Below are 22,389 nucleotides of genomic sequence, written 5' to 3' on the forward strand. Positions count from 1 at the left end.
ATCTCTCTGGTAAGAAGAAGGGCGGGGGTATATGCCTTATGATTAACGAGACGTGGTGTGATCATAACAACATACAGGAACTCAAGTCCTTTTGTTCACCTGACTTAGAATCCCTCACAATCAAATGCCGACCGCATTATCTACCAAGAGAATTCTCTTCGATCATAATCACAGTTGTGTATATTCCCCCCCAGCAGACATATCGACGGCCCTGAAAGAACTTCATTGGACTATGTAAACTGGAAACCACATATCCTGAGACTGCATATATTGCAGCCGGGGATTTTAACAAGGCTAATCTGAAAACAAGGCTCCCCAAATTCTATCAGCATATCGATTGTGCTACCAGGGCTGGTAAAACCCTAGACCACTGTTATTCTAACTTCCGCGATGCATATAAGGCCCCGCCCTCCCTTCGGAAATGCTGACCACGACTCCATTTTGTTGCTCCCAGCCTATAGACAGAGACTAAAACAGGAAGCACCCGCGCTCAGGTCTGTTCAACGCTGGTCCGACCAATCGGATTCCACGCTTCAAGATTGCTTCGATCACATGGACTGGGATATGTTACGCATTGCGGCGAACAACAACATTGACGAATACGCTGATTCGGTGTGCGAGTTTATTAACAAGTGCATTGGTGATGTTGTACCCACAGCGTCTATTAAAACATTCCCCAACCAGAAACCGTGGATTGATGGCAGCATTCGCGCAAAACTGAATGCGAGAACCACTGCTTTTAATCAGTGCAAGGTGACCGGAAACATGACCGAATACAAACAGTGTAGCTATTCCCTCCGCAAGGCAATCAAACAAGCTAAGCGTCAGTATAGAGACAAAGTGGAGTCGCAATTCAACAGCTCAGACACGAGAGGTATGTGGCAGGGTCTACAGTCAATCACGGACTACAGAAGAAAAACCAGCCCCGTCGCGGATCACGATGCCTTGCTCCCAGACAGACTAAACAACTTTTTTGCTTGCTTTGAGGACAATACAGTGCCACTGACATGGCCCGCTACCAAAACCTGCGGGCTCTCCTTCACTGCAGCCGACGTGAGCAAAACATTTAAACGTGTCAACCCTCGTAAGACTGCAGGCCCAGACGGCATCCCCGGCCGCAGCCTCAGAGCATGCGCAGACCAGCTGGCTGGTGTGTTTACAGACATATTCAATCAATCCTTATCCCAGTCTGCTGTCCCCACATGCTTCAAGAGGGCCACCATTGTTTCTGTTCCCAAGAAAGCTAAGGTAACTGAGCTAAATGACTACCGCCCTGTAGCACTCACTTCCGTCATCATGAAGTGCTTTGAGAGACTAGTCAAGGACCATGTCACCTCCACCCTACCTGACACCCTAGACCCACTCCAATTTGCTTACCGCCCCAATTGGTCCACAGACGACGCAATCGCCATCACACTGCACACTGCCCTAAACCATCTGGACAAGAGGAATACCTATATAAGAATGCTGTTCATCGATTACAGCTCAGCATTTAACACCATAGTACCCTCCAAACTCGTCATTAAGCTCGATACCCTGGGTCTTGACCCCACCCTGTGCAACTGGGTCCTGGACTTCTTGACGGGCCACGCCCAGGTGGTGAGGGTAGGTAACAACATCTCCACCCCGCTGATCCTCAACACTGGGTCCCCACAAGGGTGCGTTCTCAGCCGTCTCCTGTACTCCCTGTTCACCCATGACTGCGAGGCCATGTTCGCCTCCAACTCAATCATCAAGTTTGCAGACGACACTACAGTGGTAGGCTTGATTACCAACAACGACGAGACGGCCTACAGGGAGGAGGTGAGGGCGGAGTGTGGTGTCAGAACAATAACCTCACATTCAATGTCAACAAAACAAAGGAGATGATCGTGGACTTCAGGAAACAGCAGAGGGAGCAGCCCCCTATCTACATTGATGGGACAGTAGTGGAGCGGGTGGAGAGTTTTAAGTTCCTCGGCGTACACATCACGGACAAACTGAATTGGTCCACCCACACAGACAGCATGGTGAAGAAGGCGCAGCAGCGCCTCTTCAACCTCAGGAGGCTGAAGAAATTCGCCTTGTCACCTTAAACACTCACAAACTTTTACAGATGCACAATCGAGAGCGTCCTGTCGGGCTGTATCACCGCCTGGTACGGCAGATGCTCCACCCATAACCGGAAGGCTCTCCAGAGGGTAGTGAGGTCTACACAACGCATCACCGGGTGCAAACTACCTGCCATCCAGGACACCTACACCACCCGATGTCACAGGAAGACCAAAAAGATCATCATGGACAACAACCACCCGAGCCACTGCCTGTTCACCCCGCTATCATCCAGAAGGCGAAGTCAGTACAGGTGCATCAAAGCGGGGACCGAGACTGAAAAACAGCTTCTATCTCAAGGCCATCAGACTGTTAAACAGCCATCACTAACATTGAGTGGATGCTGCCAACATACTGACTCAACTCCAGCCACTTTAGTAATGGAAAAATTGATGTAATCAGTGTATCACTAGCCACTTTATATAATGTTTACATACCCTACATTACTCATCCCATATGTATATACTGTACGCTATACCATCTACTGCATCTTGCCATCTTGATGTAATGTATCACTAGCCACTTTAAACAATGCCACTTCATATAATGTTTTCATACCCTACATTACTCATCTCATATGTATATACTGTACTCTATAACGTCTACTGCATCTTGCCATCTTGATGTAATGTATCACTAGCTACTTTAAACAATGGCGCTTTGAATGTTTCATTCCCTACATTACTCATCTCATGTGTATATACTGTACTCTTACCATCTACTGCATCTTGCCTATGCCGTTCGGCCATCACTCATTTATATATTTTTATGTACATATTCGTATTCATTCCTTTACACTTGTGTGTATAAGGTAGTTGTTGTGGAATTGTTAGGTTATATTACTTGTTAGTTATTACTGCATGGTCGGAACTAGAAGCACAAGCATTTCGCTACACTTGCATTAACATCTGCTAACCATGTGTATATGACAAATACATTTGATTTTATTTGATTTGGGTGGGTGGTCAAAGACTGCCCAGAAACGGCAGGTGAACTCCTCAAAATGGTCCAACGCCGCATCTTCCTCTCCACACATGGCGCTGGCCCACTCCAGGGCTTTCCTGGTGAGGCACGAGACGAGGGCGAAACCCTTCTCACGGTCCGATGGAGCCAGATAAAGGTTTAGTTGGAGGAGGAAACCCTGGCAGTTGGTAGCACTTCCGTCGTACCCCTGTGGCATGGACAGACGGATCACACTGGGTTCAGGCGGGAAAGGGGTGCTCAGGATAGACCCTGGTTGTGCTGGTGGAGGCGCTGGAAGAACTCCCTGTCTCTCCCAGCGGTCCATATTCTGGACAACGCGATCCATGGCGGCGCCCAGATGGTAAAGCTTCTCCGTATGCTCCTGGACGCGCTCCTCCACCTCCATGGCCGGGGTACCCTCTCCTGCTGACTCCATAATTGGGTCAGAGATTCTGTAATGCCGTGTGTGTAGGTGGCAGGGAAGTCAGGCGCAGGAGAATCGACCTTGGTATAAATGGAGTAGTTTAATAACGTTTAACAAAACTCCAAAACCAAAGTGCATAATAAATAAAAGTGGGTACAAGAACCCGTCGTGCACCAATCCATAATACACGAGCATAACAAACAAACAATCTCTGACAAGCACATGAGGGGAAACAGAGGCTTAAATACACAACATGTAATGAATGGGATTGGAACCAGGTGTGTAGGAAGACAAGACAAAACCAATGGAGAATGAAAAATGGATCAATGATGGCTAGCAGACCGGTGACGTCGACCGCCGAGCACCGCCCGAACAAGGAGAGGCATCGACTTCGGCAGAAGTCGGGACATGAATAATCTAGTATGATATTGGTATTTGGGTGTGAGCGTTATGTTTAAGGAATAGACTTATCAAGACATCCTGTGTCTGCCAGCTTAACTATGTCAAGTAATGCAAGTGGAAGAAATGGCACAGCAGCCATTTTGGGAGGGGGTGTGGATGACCACACACCATAGCAGTCACCACAACAACAGGCAAACTCCTGTATTAAATATGAGTCATGGTTTTAATCTGTAGTCTAACTACTGTTTCAAAATGAAACCTTCAATCAAATGGTGTCTTCTACTCACTGGAATTTAAGTCCCATCATATAGTTATGCTGATTGGCAATCTAAGTATATAACTTAGTACTAAATCTTTGATCAAAATATTGACCTATGGTAGAGGAAAAATGTACGTTTGTCACGTTTCAGAATTAGCTGGAAGCGCTGCAACCCATTTCCATTTTTAGGCAAAAAATGTCCTGAGGCTGACAGGTGACAATCTTGCTTGGTCTTCACAGATGTGTGAGGTTAACATGCTGCCAGGATGACATGCTGTCAGGAATCATAATCATGTGTGTGGCTCGGCTCAATGCTTTGGGAGTGCTTGATAGGTGTGCTGTTTAAATGCAGGACAATATATTGCCGATGCTCTCATAAGAACAAAGAACTGTACAAACAACCTATGCAAAAGCAGTATACTAGAGACAAGTGTTATTGCTGAATGTTGTGTATGCCTGCTTGCAGGCCTGTGTCCTAACTCATTTAAATAGTAATATGATATACCTCATCAATCATTTCTCCATTAAACCTTCTGAACCCAGAGGAGCAGAACTCAACCAATTAATTTTCTGTACAACTCAAGCAGAAATATTGATGTGTTTTTAATAATATCGTTTTGATTTATTAGGAACTGAGCTGTGAAATGGAAGATTATTATTCTACCTGTCGAGACCACAGGCATATCATCACGTGCCCAGAATGACTGAGCAGTGGCACTGGGACTATGCTGTTCATTATAGCGCACAAACTTCTGACATACTGTATATGTCTTTATCTCAACCATCAAGACGTTAATGGCTACTAGCCAATTAGGTCATGGGAAACAGCCTAGGCTAGGGTTCTACAACCCTGTTCCTGGAGAGGTACCATACTGAGTGTTAACTCCATCCCCAGTTGTAACTAACCTGATTCAGCTTATCAACCAGCTAAATATCAGAATCAGGTGCACTAGATTAGGCTTGGAGCGAAAACCTACAGGACAGGAGCTCTCCAGGAACAGGGTTGCAGAGCCCTGGCTTAGAGTTTCATTCTCCAGTGAGGCCTGCATCACACAGAGCCTAGAGACAGTTTCATTCTCCAGTGAGGCCTGCATCACACAGAGCCTAGAGACAGTTTCATTCTCTAGTGAAGCCTGCATCACACAGAGCCTAGAGACAGTCTCATTCTCTAGTGAGGCCTGCATCACACAGAGCCTAGAGACAGTCTCATTCTCCAGTGAGGCCTGCATCAAACAGAGCCTAGAGACAGTTTCATTCTCTAGCGAGGCCTGCATCACACAGAGCCTAGAGACAGTTTCATTCTCCAGTGAGGCCTGCATCACACAGAGCCTAGAGACAGTCTCATTCTCCAGTGAGGCCTGCATCACACAGAGCCTAGAGACAGTTTCATTCTCCAGTGAGGCCTGCATCACACAGAGCCTAGAGACAGTTTCATTCTCTAGTGAGGCCTGCATCACACAGAGCCTAGAGACAGTCTCATTCTCTAGTGAGGCCTGCATCACACAGAGCCTAGAGACAGTCTCATTCTCCAGTGAGGCCTGCATCAAACAGAGCCTAGAGACAGTCTCATTCTCCAGTGAGGCCTGCATCACACAGAGCCTAGAGACAGTTTCATTCTCTAGCGAGGCCTGCATCACACAGAGCCTAGAGACAGTCTCATTCTCCAGTGAGGCCTGCATCACACAGAGCCTAGAGACAGTCTCATTCTCTAGTGAGGCCTGCATCACACAGAGCCTAGAGACAGTTTCATTCTCTAGTGAGGCCTGCATCACACAGAGCCTAGAGACAGTTTCATTCTCCAGTGAGGCCTGCATCACACAGAGCCTAGAGACAGTCTCATTCTCCAGTGAGGCCTGCATCACACAGAGCCTAGAGACAGTTTCATTCTCCAGTGAGGCCTGCATCACACAGAGCCTAGAGACAGTCTCATTCTCTAGTGTGGCCTGCATCACACAGAGCCTAGAGACAGTCTCATTCTCCAGTGAGGCCTGCATCACACAGAGCCTAGAGACAGTCTCATTCTCCAGTGAGGCCTGCATCACACAGAGCCTAGAGACAGGCTCATTCTCTAGTGAGGCCTGCATCAAAGTGCTGCTCCTGAGGTCAGTCTCTCTATTAATTTTAGAACAGAGCCCCAGGCTCGCCTGACCCACATGTAATAGTGTTTATTCTACTGGAGGGCACTGGCAGCAGGTGTTCATCTGATCATCTTCTTCTTCTTCATTTCACTTTGATCTAAGACAAAACCATGACCCAGAATGATGTTAGCTCAGTGCAAGTACTGTGCAAGTACTCACGCTAGGCTGCATGTCATTCAACCACCACTACGGCTCGTATTGGAAAAAGGACGTACAAGTTGCAACCTGAAAGCAATTTCCTACTTACTCACCACATTCTTTGCATGATATATTTTCGTTTACAAATAGCATGCAAGTCATTTCACACAACAGAAAATGTTAGAACCCATCACCCACCCACTGTTCCAATTCCCCAACCCAGGCAGGACTACAAAGCTACAGTATTAGGTAAGACAGTTTCACATGCTCTTTCTTCCTAAGAGAGGTCATCTTCACCCCTGGTCATGGCACCCACTGTGACTTAATGGGTGAGCCTCATGTTCCGTACGAGCTGTGGTTGTCATGGTTTTAGCTGTGGTTGTCATGGTTCTATCACATGCAGTACAGGCAAATTTCTCAGGTTCCAGGAGAGCAGGTGTTCTGTGTACTGCCACCCAAACCCTGCTCCACCTGGGGGACTAGCTGCCAGATCATTCCCCTCACATCCTCTCTTGTCTCGTGTAGAGGGCCACAAGCGCCAGAACGACAGGGGGAACAGGCCTGCCAACCTGGGGTTCTGTGGAGGTGAACGAACCACTCATAACTGAAATATAACATGTCAATCTTCTGATGAAGCTAATTAAAACAGTAGAAAATACTTAGATAATATGTTAACCAGGTTATGTTTGGTCAACAGTTGTCGTGTCAACAGTTGTCGTGTCTGTGACTATCATTAAATGTGAAGACTGTTATTTTATCAAATCAATTCTCTATGTGTAATTATTATTACGTGATTAAACTAATTATGTCAACTTTAATTAACTAGGAAGTCGGGGCACCATGGGAAAATGTTTATAGAGTCTCTATTTCCCAAATTGACTCTTCAGATATTTTTATATCTTATCGATTAGCCTTCTATTAATGTATCATTATTACCGCATTAGTTCTCATTACTGAACATCATAAACCCTTGGATATCTGCACGAACCCTAGCCTAAATGATGAATCAGCGATATACAAATTGGCTTAATTATTTATTTACTAGCTAACTAAATAATCAAAGAAATACATAACAAACAAACAGTAGATATTGGTTACTAACACAATGCATTTATAAGTCCCTTGTGGGCTAAACCGGTATGACTGCTTGGTAGACAATGGAAAGGGGTGGAGACAGGAAAAGAGCGGGAGAGACAAAATGGATTCACTACACACAGTTGATAATTATATTAATTGAAATGCTAATCCTTTGCACATGAACGGCTGCTCATTCGAGAATAATTGCAATGTATATATTTACACCCATATGTCGTTGTCTTCTCTGTTGGAATTTGCCGGTCCATCTGCTGGAGAGTCAGCTCATCAGAGAGTCTCTGGTTAACTTCCCCAGAAGTCACAATGTCTTTCGTAGTTGTCTCTTTCTCAGCGACTCTGGATAGTGTCTGTTGTAATGGATATGTCAGGCGTACAGATGGTTGTTGCATAGAATAGATGCTTCCGCAGTTGTCAGTATTCTCATACTAGAATTACGTAATTTCCAGCTGCAGACTAGTAATTCTACGTCTAGGATTTGCTCTTATTCTGTAGTGATCGATCGTCTCAGTGTGTAGCCAACGCTACACACTGTATGGTCTCCGTTGCCTATGGAGTTGTAGTTCTTAACCATTTCAAAATGTTCTGGTCTAATGGTCTATAGAATTGTAGCCATTCCAACGTGGGGACTCCGTCTCGGCGTTCTCTGACTTAATGTCAATTTTGTAGGAAATAATTTTATACTCTGTGGAAAAATGAGTGAGTACATGACAGTCCCGTGTGGCTCAGTTGGTAGAGCATGGTGTTTGCAACGCCAGGGTTGTGGGTTCGATTCCCACGGGGGCCAGTACGGCGAAAAAATTGATGAAATGTATGCATTCACTACTGTAAGTTGCTCTGGATAAAAGTGTCTGCTAAAGAACTAAAATGTAATGACGCCTGATGCAATGTCTGTCCTCACGGGGGCGTGGACACTGACTAGTTAAAACGTTACATCTTAACGAGTATCTCATTTAGAAGGCCAACATTACATCTTCTCACAAATAGTTTCATATTTACTCATTCATTTTATCCAACATCTAGATGTAAACCTGACAGCTGGGAAATGTACACTTTAAGAGATACAGTTATGTGTGTTTCCTGTTCTTCATGAGATCACCAAATGAAACACACTCGTATTGACTGTCCCTTAAGTGTCCACGGACCACTCCCGCATTCTCAAAAATATAAATATTGTTTAATTATTCAAACTTTTGATGTCCAAGGGTCTCTCTGTGTTCCACAGTTTACATTCCAATCTCGAACACCCCAGAGCATAGGGGCAGCATATTTTATGACCGACCATAAAACAGCCGACTTCCCACTCTCCTCCTCTATGAGAGAGAGCATGCTGTAGAGCGGACCCACTGTAACCTCATCCTTCAGATCGGCACAAGAGAGTTATGACAGTCCCCCTCTGGTGGATTCAACTTGGAAGGATTCTGCAAGTTGTAATCAACATAAAAATAACTACCACGTGATGTCCTGTTTGTGGATCATCGTTGCAGTCCCCCTCTGGTGGTTGACCTTGGTAGGCTCTCTAAGAGCGGAGCATTCCAGCACAAGAATGGGCAGTGGATGTCCGGTTGGTGATCGCCGTTGCGGTCCACCTCTGGTGGTTTACCTTGGTAGGCTCTCTGAAAGCAGAGCAGTCCACCACCAGGATGGGCAGTGGATGTCCGGATTGGGATTGCAGTTCCGGACCTGTCATCTGGTCATCCAGACTGGAAGATCTGGGCTGTAACTTAGGCAGATGTTAACAAACATCACAAAATATACAAATGAGCGGCATTGTTCCACTAAGTGATATTTGTATGAGGAACTTGTTTATGGCTCTATCACCTCCAAAGTGTCAAAGGAAATTAAATGAAAATAAATAAAAGCATAAACAAAAGATGTACAAAATAGAGTTATCACACCTTCGCCTAATTGGACTATATTCTACAGTATATACGTCCAAGGTCTTGGCAGAATGACCCTATCATGGCATTGTCTAATGTCATATCTAGGGCGTTCCTAATTCGTGGTGTGTTGCTTAGGGCGCTATCCTAAGTTGATAACTACATGATAAGTCTACAGCTGTAAGGCCCAAGCTTCAGGCAGTCTACAGGGATGACCTATGGACCTCTGTGGAGAAACTGGTGAGTACTGTAGCTATAGAGTCAAAGGCCTCAGTGTACATTTAAACTTTACTAAGACTGGTATTTTGTTCGGTCACTTAAGTGATCCGATCATAAATCCTCATTAAATGTTCCGTTGTACGTGTGTGTTTATGCTTACATAAGCGCACATGCCAAGGGAAAGAACCAAGTATCCTGGTAGGTTGCAACGTTATCAGATAATTTCCAGGTCAAATCCTGGAGGTCAGTAAGAATTGATATCGACCTCAAGACATGTGTTAAGGGGATCTGTAGTAGTTTTCCTACACGTCAATGTGTCTTACACCATTGTAGTGGTGATAGGTATGAAGGAGTCTATTTCATAGCTATGTTATCCACGGAGGAGCTAACCTTGCGACGGAAGTACTCTCTGAGCACTGGACCAGTCGTACGCAGTGTGATTATGGTTCATGACTTCTAATAGCTTTCCTCCTGAATGGAGGGTTCTATTTATTAGTGGCGTGTGTGTTAACCATCAGAAGAGTGTTCTGGAGATTCCCGTACACGTGTTGCAATCTGAGTGACTACTAACTCCTCTGTCGCTGTTATCAATAGCAATTTGACTTGTGAGGTCTCTAATCCTCTTACTGATTGTGGCTGGACTGACTGTGCTGGCATTGGTGCTGGTACTCAAGGGGACCAGTTATCCTACCGATTTATTCTGAAATATTATCCTCCCGGAACACATGATTAGAGCACTTTACTATTATAGTGGAAACTACACATGGCAAGGCATGACTATTTTTGCCATTTGTTTTGGAGGTGGAAGTCCACTGGACGTATTTTACGACCAGTGTGGTACAACTCAGTAATATATTAGATGTGTTCTAAGATTAACCCCATCTAGGGGCCTGTCTGCTCCTCACTGTTCTCATAGGGGAGTTTGTTTTCTGCTCTGGCGGCCTCGTACGGTGTTGCACATAGTCTCGACCCCCCCAACGGCCTTTATGAGGCTCATCATGGGTCTGGGCTAGTATTCCCCCTCTTTGTGTCTCGGGACCCCCCCACCGGCGGTTGGTGTTGGTATCCGAGGCACAAACGATTAGGTAGGACCCTATGTACAAGTTGTCAGCATTATGAGAATGGCTGTATCCTTTCAACCAAATCTCCTGGTGTTTGTGCTTCAAAAAACGCTCAGTCGCTGTCGAGGCCTGTCAGTCACCACAGCATCCGCATGTGGCAACATCTTCAGTACCTGCGAACTGAGAGTGTTTCACCAGTGGGAGTCATCGGGTCAGTTGCGGGACTGACGCCATTAGTGATTGTAAGGGGTGACAGTCCCCCACAAAGCGGAAGATGTATCATCAGAAGCAGAGTACACTCTGCACGCCAATGTTTTACTTGCTGAGACAGCCGCAGTGCTTGCGGAAATGTCCGAAAGGGCAAGAGAAGTATATCTCAACAACAGTATTGCATGACTTCAAGGGGGAGGGAAGTTTCTCATTCACAGAGGCTGCTGGCTTGATATCATGAAAAGAATGGTCAATCATGTTTGCTGATTGTTTCGAGATATCGTAATATCTCCTTGGATCGGATTCTGCATCAAGAGGTTTTGAAACATCTTTTTCCCAAGGGGTGCTTTTGACAGATACCCCACGCGGATGACTGCGTTGCAGCTAGCATTAGGGGAAGACAGTGTGGTCAGTGGAAATGGCACTGTGACCATACATGGTTGATTTTCCAATCAATCAGTGGGAGTAACCGATCCATCAAGTCTGCTCTGAGTAGCAGGGGTTCAGATTCGAGGCTGGTAACATACACAGGGTGAACGAGCGATACGTCCTGGAAGTGTAGTTTCAGCATGATTCTCAATTTGAGAGGCGAGGTAGTCTGAGTGAAACCTCGAAGTGTAGTTTCGCGTCTCGCCTGAATCAATTAGCGCATGACAAGTAAAGCAGTCCTCCAGGACTGTTTCCAGGTATGGCCGTTTAGAGTCGCGTTTAGTGGACATATTCCCACAAAGTGGAGTGGTCATTCTCAATGACGTGATGTGCCATTTCTGTTCATGGTGAAAACAGATCGACCTTACTGATTTTGAGTGGGCTTTGTTTTAGCGAAGCATTTTAACTTTTTCTTCGCAACCTTTGGATCAGTCTATAGACAAAGCCTGTGGGATAGTTCCTTGATCGAGAAGGCCCTGGATAGGGTCTCGAGTGAGAGCGGGAGAAATTTGATTTTTAACGTCCTTGCTAAGGGTGTTAATTCCTGTGGACCTGGTGCCCAGCAATACCCTGTCTAGTCCTTGTGACTTATCTTTTACCCTTTTCTCAAAATGTTCTCTCTTTAGTTCTTCACGTAGTGGAACTTCTAGAGAACATTGGTCTACATTTTGATCGTCCTTTAACCCTTTGTTACCCTTGTGCTCTGACACTTTGTGCAGGTTGGGTGCAGGAATGTAGCGAACAGGTCGATTGTAGCGGTAGTCATTTTGATGGCGATGTACTTTACAGTTATTTCGACCGCGATGGTTATTGGATTTGTGGTTTCATGGTAGAAACCGTTGTTGTGCATCATCTCTCAACACTCCAATACCTAAGGATTCACCCTCTAACTGGAGTGAGTGCTCCTGGTCAAACTTCAAAACCGAGTTGTCAGGGCTCTTAGCGTTGTGAGCTTTTGATGACTCAAATGCTATGCTTGCAAGCTCTCTGAGTTGTAAGATAGGCAAGCCAACGTGGACTGTAGGGCCCAAGTAGGTAATGAAGGTGGGATACATGTTCGACAGAAACATTTGTTTGAATGGTAACAGCTCTTCCATTCCTGTTTCAGTGAGTTGGCTAAAGTAAGCTGAAGGAAGCCTATGATAGTAAGCTTGTGGGTGTTCATTCCGAGCTTGTTTGATTGTGTTAGCCAGTGAGCTATCATATTTGCCAGTCCCAGAACCACTGAATTCTAATTTCAAAGCTGTGGCAAGTTTAGCATAGTCGTTAAGCACGTGTTGCTGTTGTAGACGAATTAACCTTGTCACGTGAACCTTGTCATGTAGCCTCAGCTCCATATTTTCTGATATAATGGTCTACAGAATTGTAGCCATTCCAACATGGGGACTCCGTCCCGGCGTTCTCTGACTTAATATACATTTTGTAGGAAGTGGTTTTATACTCTGTGGAAAAAGGGGCGATTCCATGACACCTGATGTAATGTCTGGCCTCACGGGGGCGCGGCCACTGACTAGTTAAAACTTTACTAGAGCGCGATGGGACAAAGACATCCCGGCCGGCCAAACCCGGACCAATTGTGCACCGCCCCATGGGTCTCCCGGTCGCAGCCGGCTGCGACAGAGCCTGGACTCAAACCAGGATCTCTAGTGGCACAGCTAGGACTGTGATGCAGTGCCTTAGACCACTGCGCCACTTTGGAGACCCTGTGTTAATTTTAATTGTTTTATTATAATATTTTTTTAGGGGGTAGATCAGCTTTAATATTGCAGATATATAAAATATATAGGGATATATATTGTTATAAGTGTCAAGCGGATTGTACAGTATGTATGAGACTCATTAAAGTGATTCATATCTTGACATGAATCAGTGTGATTCATAGTATTCAGTGTGATTCATAGTATTTAGTGTGATTCACAGTATTCAGTGTGATTCATTGCTAACTCCCATACGTTCACATGAATTATTCATCTCAGTTTATATCAATGCACAGTGTTGACTCCCTGGGCAGGGCAAGAAGTACTACTGCAGCATACTGCAACTCAATAGCCTTGTGTTTACAGTTATGCTGGCATGTTTCGACATGGTGGCACCTTGCCCACTCTGCAGTACTGGCAGGTTTACATAACCTAATGCCAGATCAATGTCAGCTCAACTGACAGACTACACCATTCATGGAAGTGGTAGGTGTGATGCAATTCCTGTATAATAGTGTTCCAACAGGACACAAGAAAACCACAAATGCATAAAAAAAATTGAGATTATGGGCTGTGTCTGTTTTAGTGTTTTAAATGTGTGCTGAAATTTGAAAAGTGACATTGTGGGGTAACTTGGGGGAATAAACAATAACAATGTATTACTGGAAACACGCACACAAACAAACAAGAATAAGAAATATGAAATTCACAATAAAGTAAGTAAGCATAATATATACAGGAAATATTCAAAAACTCAGTTCTAATATCATTATTTGCATGTGCAGGGATACTGGAGTGATGGAGGTAGATATGTATAGGGGTAAGGTGAATAGGCAACAGGATATAAGATAACAGAGTAGCAGCAGCTTGTATGTGAGTGGGTGTGCGGGTGTGTAGAGTAAGTATAAATGTATGTGCATATTATGTGTGAGTGAACAGATGATGGAGTGAGTGTTTGTGTGTGTGTTGGAGTGACAGTGTGTGTGTTGGAGTGACAGTGTGTGTGAGTCTGTAGGGCCCTGTGAGTGGGCATAGAGACACGGTAAATACTGAAATAAAAGGTCAATAAAGATACAAGGTAAACTCGGTCCGTGTAGCTATTTTGTTAGCTATTTATCAGTTGTATTGATTGCTTGGGGATAGAAGCTGTTCAAGAGCCTGTTGGTGTCAGTCTTGATGCACCGGTGTATGACATGTTGTTTCTGCAAAGGGAATAATGGCTTGTGTTAGGGAATGTGATGAAGCTGTCACAGTCTTGTACTTGGAAAGAAAATAGGCATCTAAATTTAGGTTGAGTGTTACTGAAGAGAAATCTCTGTAAAGATAGTAAGGTCTGATGGGAACAAATAAAAAAACGTATCCTGACGTGAAGGAACGCTCTCTAACAACTCTCTCTCTCTCTCTCTCTCTCTCTCTCTCTCTCTCTAATAATGTCTCCCCCTTCTCCCTCAATTTCCTGTCCCTATCTCTCAATCTCCTTCTAATATTTCTGTTTGTCTCCATTTTTCCTTAGCTGGGACCACGTATATCTTTGGGAGAGGAGGAGCCCTCATCACGTACACCTGGGCCCCTAATGAGAGGCCGAGCACCAGAGCTGACCGCCTAGCTGTGGGCTTCAGTACTCAGCAGAAAGACGCCATCTTGGTCAGAGTGGAAAGCACCAGTGGACTGGGAGACTACCTGCAGCTGCACATAGTAAGGACAGGAAGGGGTGGGGGTGTGGGGGGGGTGGGGGGGGGTGGGGGGGGGGGGTGTACTGTGGGATAGGGTAAAGGATCAGGGATTAGGTCCCCATTTCTATTGGGGTTTGGAACAAAGGCTTAGGATGAGCTCATAGGCTGACTGTACAGAATCCTGAAATGCTCTTGCTGGAGATTTTGGAGGACTAATTGAGGTGCTTAGAAAGACTGGGTTAATTGATAAAATGTCTCTCAATTTCCATAGAAAAGGACATATGGCAATTATTACTCATGATATCTATGATTAGTGCCAGGAAAGTATGCACCATGCATCTGGATTAGCAGGAGAGAAACAATGCCAGTGTTTGCTCATTAAAACAGCAGGGATCAGAGATTGTTATGGCAGTACATCCCACTGGCAAATGCTTCGTTGACCTCTAGCTCATTACTTGCAATTAGAGTTCCAGTAGAAAACGATGCAGTTAAACTGTTTCATCTGAATTCATTATTAATTCAATATTCACAGTGCACGCAGGCTATGTTACCCTAGCTGTTTAACACGAGGATAGCAGATGCTGGGCCAAACAGTAGCGTAGTGTGTGCTATTTTCTAAAGAAGCCTTTAAGTCAGATACACTACATGACCAAAAGTATGTGGACACCTGCTCGTCAAACATCTCATTCCAATATCATGGCCATTAATATGGAGTTGGAGCCCCCTTTGCTGCTATAACAGCCTCTACTCTTCTGGGAAGGCTTTCCACTAGATGTTGGAATATTGCTGCTGGGACTTGCTTCCATTCAGCCACAAGAGCATTAGTAAGGTCGGGCACTAATGTTAGGCAATTAGGCATGGCTCGCAGTCAATGTTCCAATTCATTCCAAAGGTGTTCGATGGGGTTGAGGTCAGGGCTCTGTGCAGGCCAGTCAAGTTTTTCCACACCGATCTCAACAAACCATTTCTGTATGGACCTCGCTTTGTGCACAGGGGCATTGTTGACACAAAGTTGGAAGCACAGAATCGTCTAGAATGTAATTGTATGCTGTGGCGTTAAGATTGCCCGAACCATTAAAAACATCCCCAGACCATTATTCCTCCTCCACCAAACTTGACAGTTCGCACTATGCATTGGGGCAGGTAGCATTCTCTTGGCATTCCCAAATTCGTCCATCGGACTGCCAGATGGTGAAGCGTGATTTATCACTCCAGGGAACGCATTTCAACTGCTCCTAGAGTCCAATGGCGGCGATACTTGGCATTGCTCATGGTGAATTTAGGCTTGTGTACGGCTGCTCGGCCATGAAAACCCATTTCATGAAGCTCCCGACAAACAGTTCTTGTGCTGACGTTGCTTCCAGAGGCAGTTTGGAACTCGGTAGTGAGTATTGCAACCGAGGACAGATGATTTTAATGCACTACCACCCACTTCAGCACTCAGCGGTCCCGTTCTGTGAGCTTGTGTGGCCGTTGTTGCTCCTAGACGTTTCCACTTCACAATAACAGCACTTACAGTTGACCGGGGAAGCTCTAGCAGGGCAGAAATTTGACGAACTGACTTGTTGGAAAGGTGGCATCCTATGACGGTGCCACATTGAAAGTCACTGAGCTCTTCAGTAAGGCCATTCTACTTCAATGTTTGTCTTTGGAGATTACATGGCTGTGTGCTTCGATTTGATATACTTGTCAGCAACGGGTGTGGCTGAAAAAGCCAAATCCACTAATTTGAAGGGTTGTCCACATACTTGTGTATATATAGTGTATGTTATGTCCCTGTTTGAGTCCGAGCCCAAACACAGCTGACCCAGATGGTGTTTAAAGGAGTAGCTTGTTCCCCAGGGGGAGTGTGTTTGTTTCTTCAACAACCCAGTTACAATTATACTGTATAAGGAACACGAGAAGCTACCTGGTGAGCTGACAAGAAGGGAATTTGAGAGTCAACGGCAGCATTGACACTATAGACTATAAACAGTATGTGTTAGGGAATCTGCTGTGGATAAATGAATTCAGACTCTTTTTGAAACAGCATGCGTATAGATCCTGTGTTGGTTTATTGTTTATGACCCTATTATTTTCATGGATTGTTTATTTGTTACCAATAAAGAACCAGAGATGGTAGAGGATAGAACTTGAGAGAGTAAACTGCCTTATATATGACATTTTATGCCCAGGTTATTCAACAAAACTGCAAAAAAATATATATATATAATTATAGCTTCATTCTGAGGAAGAGGTGTAACATGTCAAATAAGGATTTATGCTTAGATCAAAGCTATGTCTAATATAGTATGATGGCATCTATTGCCACCGTAAAAATGTTGCTTCTCCTGTCATGGTTGTTGCTCTAGGAGAGGGTTTCTGCAGTAACTAAATTACCACCACTAACAACAACCTCTAATCCAATTGGTCATGAACGTGACAGCGTTCAGAAGGAGGTGCAGGAGCAGCACTGTGTTGAGCTAAGCTGTTGGCTTCAGGTTATCCCCCTCTCAGAGAGAGAAAGCAGTGGATGATAGGATGAATGCAAGTAACAGAATATATGATATGCAGCATGTCTTGTCTTTCCTCCTGCACTCAACTTGCTGCAGTTTAGGCGCCAGAGGCGGGTTTCCCCATTGTAAGCCATTAGTCACTAAGCCACAGAGTCTAGGGTTGGATCCACAGGGTCTTCAGGCAGGAGCTGCTCACTGATGGAGGTGTGTGTGTGTGTGTGTGTGTGTGTGTGTGTGTGTGTGTGTGTGTGTGTGTGTGTGTGTGTGTGTGTGTGTGTGTGTGTGTGTGTGTGTGTGTGTGTGTGTGTGTGTGCCAGCGCTGGTGTCTGGCAGTCTGAGTGGAGGCCTCCTCTGAGTGTGTGTGATGAGTGTATTGATTATTCCCAGCACAGGGTTGGGTGATTAATTTGCTGACATAAAGTAGGCTTTGGTAAGTTACAGAGCAAAGAGTTTCCACCTGGTACCCCCCGGGCCCTGCCCCCCCCCTCTCTCTCTCTGAGGGCCTGTGGGATGAAGCAGCAGTTGGGCCCAGAAAGAGCCCTCTTTGTCAGGATGAGCATGATGGATGAAAGGAGTTTTACGGCCATTTAGGTGTGATGACAACTTCCTGCTGAAAAGCTGATAGGAAAATTGTGTACCTGTTTCAATACCTGTCAAATATACTTGTAACGTCCGTTGTTGGAATGAGACCAAGGTGCAGCGTGGGTTGGGTTCATCATACTTTAATATAAACGGTGAACCAGCAAAAACCAAAACAAGAAGCAACACAACAAACGAACAGTTTCGCAGGCTACTCACAGCAATGCAAAAACAACTTCCCACACCAGACAGGTGGAAAAAAGGGCTACCTAAGTATGGCTCCCAATCAGCGACAACGATGTAGAGCTGTCCCTGATTGAGAGCCATACCAGGCCAAAACACAGAAATACAAAACATAGATAGGGAACATAGAATGCCCACCCCAACTCACGCCCTGACCAAACCAAAATAGAGACATAAAAAGGAACTCTAAGGTCAGGGCGTGACAATACTATGGCAAACTTCCCTAAAACATTGCATCTGCAAATGGGAGGACTTTATTTGTAAAAATTTTGAGGGTAAAGAATCAAATTGAAATATGTATTGTTACCCCTGGATCTGAGGCATAATCCTCTTGCATTGAACAAAATGTGATGCTGTATATCCGTCTGGTGTGTGATGGAGTTGTTTAGCCGTTAGGAAGCAGGGGAGTCGCGACTGATTATTGGACATAGCGACATGTTCAAACAATCCCTTTTAACAAGAGATTTGCAGAAAAAAAGTTTAGTGACAAGCTAAAGGATCATTTGATTTCATCATTTGAGTAGAGACAAAGAAGCTTGGCTGATGGGAAGGTAAAGAGCTGGAACCCTTCCTAGAGTAATTAGCTGAACCCACCCGTCTGCTTGATTAATACTCACATGAAATTAGCCTCCCCCCCAGCTGTGGCCCATTATGCTACTTAGTTAGCATGCAGTGATAAAGGCTAGTGCTTTGGATTCATTCGTAAATAATAGCATTGGGAAATTGCATTGTCTGCTGTGCTGTATATAAAATGTTGAATGATTGTATATTCTTGGTATCCATGGATGAGAGCTAGAGAGCCCCGGAGTTAAGGCATTATTGTGTGCATGTCATGCACACAAGTTCGTTCACCATGTTGCACTAACCTTGGCCCACCTTCCCCATGCCCTAATGAGCCTGACCTCTCTTCATGTGCTTCAAAAGATGGTGCTTACTCAGGCCGTTTAGCATTGAAAAAAAATGTCAACTTAATGGGTGGCTCTCCCATTGACAAAAATGCAATAGCAGCTGGGGATGGTCTACCTAGTTCATTGACTGTATATGAACCAGAAAAAAATGAGGGTGTGGGATGCCTTGCTTCCTTTTCCGTCTCTGGTGCTTCCTTATGCACAGGCAGCAGCCAGCACTCTGTACCCTGAGTCATCTGCCCTGTCCATGGTGCTGAATTGGCTACACTGGCTGAGTCATGTTCAAGGCCGGATTAATGCAGGGGCTAACCGGGGCTGTAAATAATGAAACAAATACAAAAATAAAGGACATAAGATATATACAGTATACACTGAGCGTACAAAACATTAGGAATGCCTTCCTAATATTGAGTTGCACCCCCCTTTGCCCTCACAACAGCCTCAATTCATCAGGGCATGGACTCAACAAGGTGTCGAAAGTGTTCCACAGGGATGCTGGCCCATGTTAACTCCAATGCCTCTTACAGTTGTGTCAAGTTGGCTGGATGTCCTTTGGGTGGTTGACCATTCTTGATACACACGGGAAACTTTTGAGCGTGAAAACCCAGCAGCGTTGCAGTTCTTGACACAAACCGGTGAAGTGGATTTAACAAGTGAGCTTTCACCTGGATTCACCTGGTCAGTCTATGTCATGGAAAGAGCAGGTGCCCTTAGTGTTTTGTATACTCAGTGTATATTATATATGTAATATATATATATATATATATATATATATATATATATATATATATATATATATATATATATATATTTATTTTATTACTGCAACCGCCAAGCACAGGAAGATTCAGGAGCTCGCTCTCAGTGAGTGTAGACAGCCTGCTGCCGCTCTGCTAGTTGTCAGATGGGGGAGGAGAGGTGGTGGGGGGGTCCTGCCTTGATTGGGTAACTGATTAATACAAAAATAAAAATAAACATAATACTTTATACATCGCAAATGTTATTATGGTTTATTATAAAGGGTATTTTTCTTCAACAGTAAATTGAAGAGGGAGTGGGGGGGGCTATGATTTCTAAATCCGGCCCTGGTTGTGTTAACGCTGTCCATGGTGCTAGATGGACTAAATGCTGGCTGAGCTGTGAGTGCTGCATCTCTACGTTTTTTCAGTTGTCAGTTGTTGTATATGGTCAACACAAATGACCTGAAAAGAGGATTAGTGGAACTTCAAACTTCATGTGCGAGTTCCAAATAAACTTGTTAGTGAGGCAGATTGGTGAATGCAGGGTTCTGTTTCAACACTGAGCCTCCTGTCCATATCTGACTGTTTCTGTCTGTGACTGGTGAGCAGCTGCCAGTGGCAGTGTCCCTCCTCTGGGAAATCAGCTTTTTAGCAGTGTGTTTCCCCAGGACAAATGTGATTAAAAGCAAAGGGGGATCTGTGACAAGGCGGTGCATGGTGTAATAACCACACCTGTTCTTGAAAGATGGGACTCCATCCATAAGGGAAGGCTTACTCTTTGATTCTGTTACAACACTTGATTGTCCAGTGATGCTACCTTTATTGAGTGCAGCTTGAATGTGTTATCCTGGAGTGACAGTAATTTCTGCCTGTTGCTTTTCAAAAGATTTGATTTGCGGATCTCCACCATTTTAAATTGTCATCTCTCATTCATGTTTTCCTTGCTTAATTGACATTTTCAAATCCCATGATATTCTTTCTATCCTCTAAAATTGGTCGAAACTAGACTGCTTATGTTGCTAAGATGCACGTTGCAGAAAGATGCGACACACAACACTACCAAAATAGACCCATTTCCTGATGTTCTATTCAATTGACACTAATTGTATGGCCTGTTTCTGTGCAATTGGACCTTTTAGCTTTTTCTCACCGTCTGCTGCATACTCTCCTAATTGCTCTCTGGAGGGTGGGTCTCTTACCACCCATAACTTTCCATTTTCAACCGCACCACTGAATGGCCCTGTCTTTCTTTACACGCTCCATAGGATGCGTTAGCTGTGTATGCTTTGTGGTGGTTTCTAGAAGAGATGGAGACCCACACACTGTGAAAATGAGGAAAAATACCAAAACTTTGGCTTAAATGGAAAAAAGGAGAGATGATTTATTGAGTCATCATGATACTGAGAAAAGTGCATCAATATTGTGGTGGTTTCTGCTATGTTAAACAAGATACACGGATATAAGTACACCTGTGGTTGCAATCTCTATTTCTGCTCTTCTCCTCTTTTGAATGGAAATTCTGTTTTTGTTTGTATGCGTTAGCTGGCTTTAGAGTGCACCCTGCATTCCCTTGTGTCCTCAGAGCTCATGAAAATTAAGAAAGAATTTGAAAATAGATGCACTTTAGTCTTCGCATGTGGAAGGTGGAAATAGCAATGCCTTAACCATGAGCTATTCCTTCTAACACATATCCATATCACCTGTCTCAGCTATCACATATCCATATCACCTGTCTCAGCTATCACATATCCATATCACCTGTCTCAGCTATCACATATCCATATCACCTGTCTCAGCTATCACATATCCATATCACCTGTCTCAGCTATCACATATCCATATCACCTGTCTCAGCTATCACATATCCATATGTGACTCACCACCTGGATTCGGTCTTATGTAGCAACATTTGAATTTCTGTTTTTTACATTGGTTAAAAGTAGAGACTCAGAGCTATAAAATGGTATATCATAGACTGCATTTGAGGAAACAATGGGAAAGTAATTCTGCTTTGAAAGTTGATCAACTTGTAAACTCACTTTTGAGAAAACCATCTTTCAATGTTTTGGTACTACTATAGGAGAGCCCTTCTTTGTCTACACCCATTCAGCATTGTTCACACCCATCTCTCACACCCATTGCCCCACCCTTCTCTTTTAGGGTTGATCCGTGCGTTCTGTACTAACTTGCCAGCTACTTCCAGACTTCTAAGAGAGAGAGAGAGAGAACAGCTCACTGAACATTACTCGCCCTAGCAGAGCTGGTTAGGCTGTTACAGTATGTTATCCAGAGAGTTGGTGACTGCAACTGTGCTGTCAGTTTGTCTGTTCGTAAATTCAAAGTGTTTCACGTTTAGAGAGCACACTGGATGCTCTGGCCAATAAGTAGGGTTGTTCCGAAAGCTCTGACCTCACAACGACAGTCAAGCACCCAAGCTAACTGGCTAACATTGGCTAGCTACTTCCAGACACATAATGAGAGAACACCCCGCTCTGACGATTTTACTCCCTCTAGCAGAGCTGGTTAGGCAGTTGTCATGTTACCCAGAGCGTTGGTGACTGTAACAGTGCTGCTGGCAACAATTGAATTACGCTTTGTTGCCAACACTTACTGACACGGACATGTTCAACGGGTGTTGAGCGTTCAAAAATGCATTAGTTATTCTGCCTTCTGGCACACTAAGGCGAGAGTCTTTTGTTAAGAAATTGAGCTAGATAGCTAGATAGCTAGGTAAACAATGAATCCCAA

At 44.5% G+C, this 22,389-nt stretch overlaps 1 protein-coding gene across 5 annotated transcripts in view; it reads left to right on the forward strand.

The window, feature by feature from the left end:
* The window catches only part of nrxn2a (neurexin 2a), a 402,746-nt gene that overhangs the window by 342,727 nt on the left and 37,630 nt on the right, over window positions 1-22,389 (forward strand). For all 5 annotated transcript variants that reach the window (XM_045690105.1, XM_045690104.1, XM_045690106.1 and 2 more), the window contains one exon: window positions 14,517-14,698. In XM_045690105.1, coding sequence (XP_045546061.1) covers window positions 14,517-14,698 — 182 coding nt within the window. The remainder of the gene's footprint in view (window positions 1-14,516; window positions 14,699-22,389) is intronic.

The sequence above is a fragment of the Salmo salar genome, chromosome ssa11 (assembly GCF_905237065.1).
Source record: "Salmo salar chromosome ssa11, Ssal_v3.1, whole genome shotgun sequence".
NCBI lineage: Eukaryota > Metazoa > Chordata > Actinopteri > Salmoniformes > Salmonidae > Salmo > Salmo salar.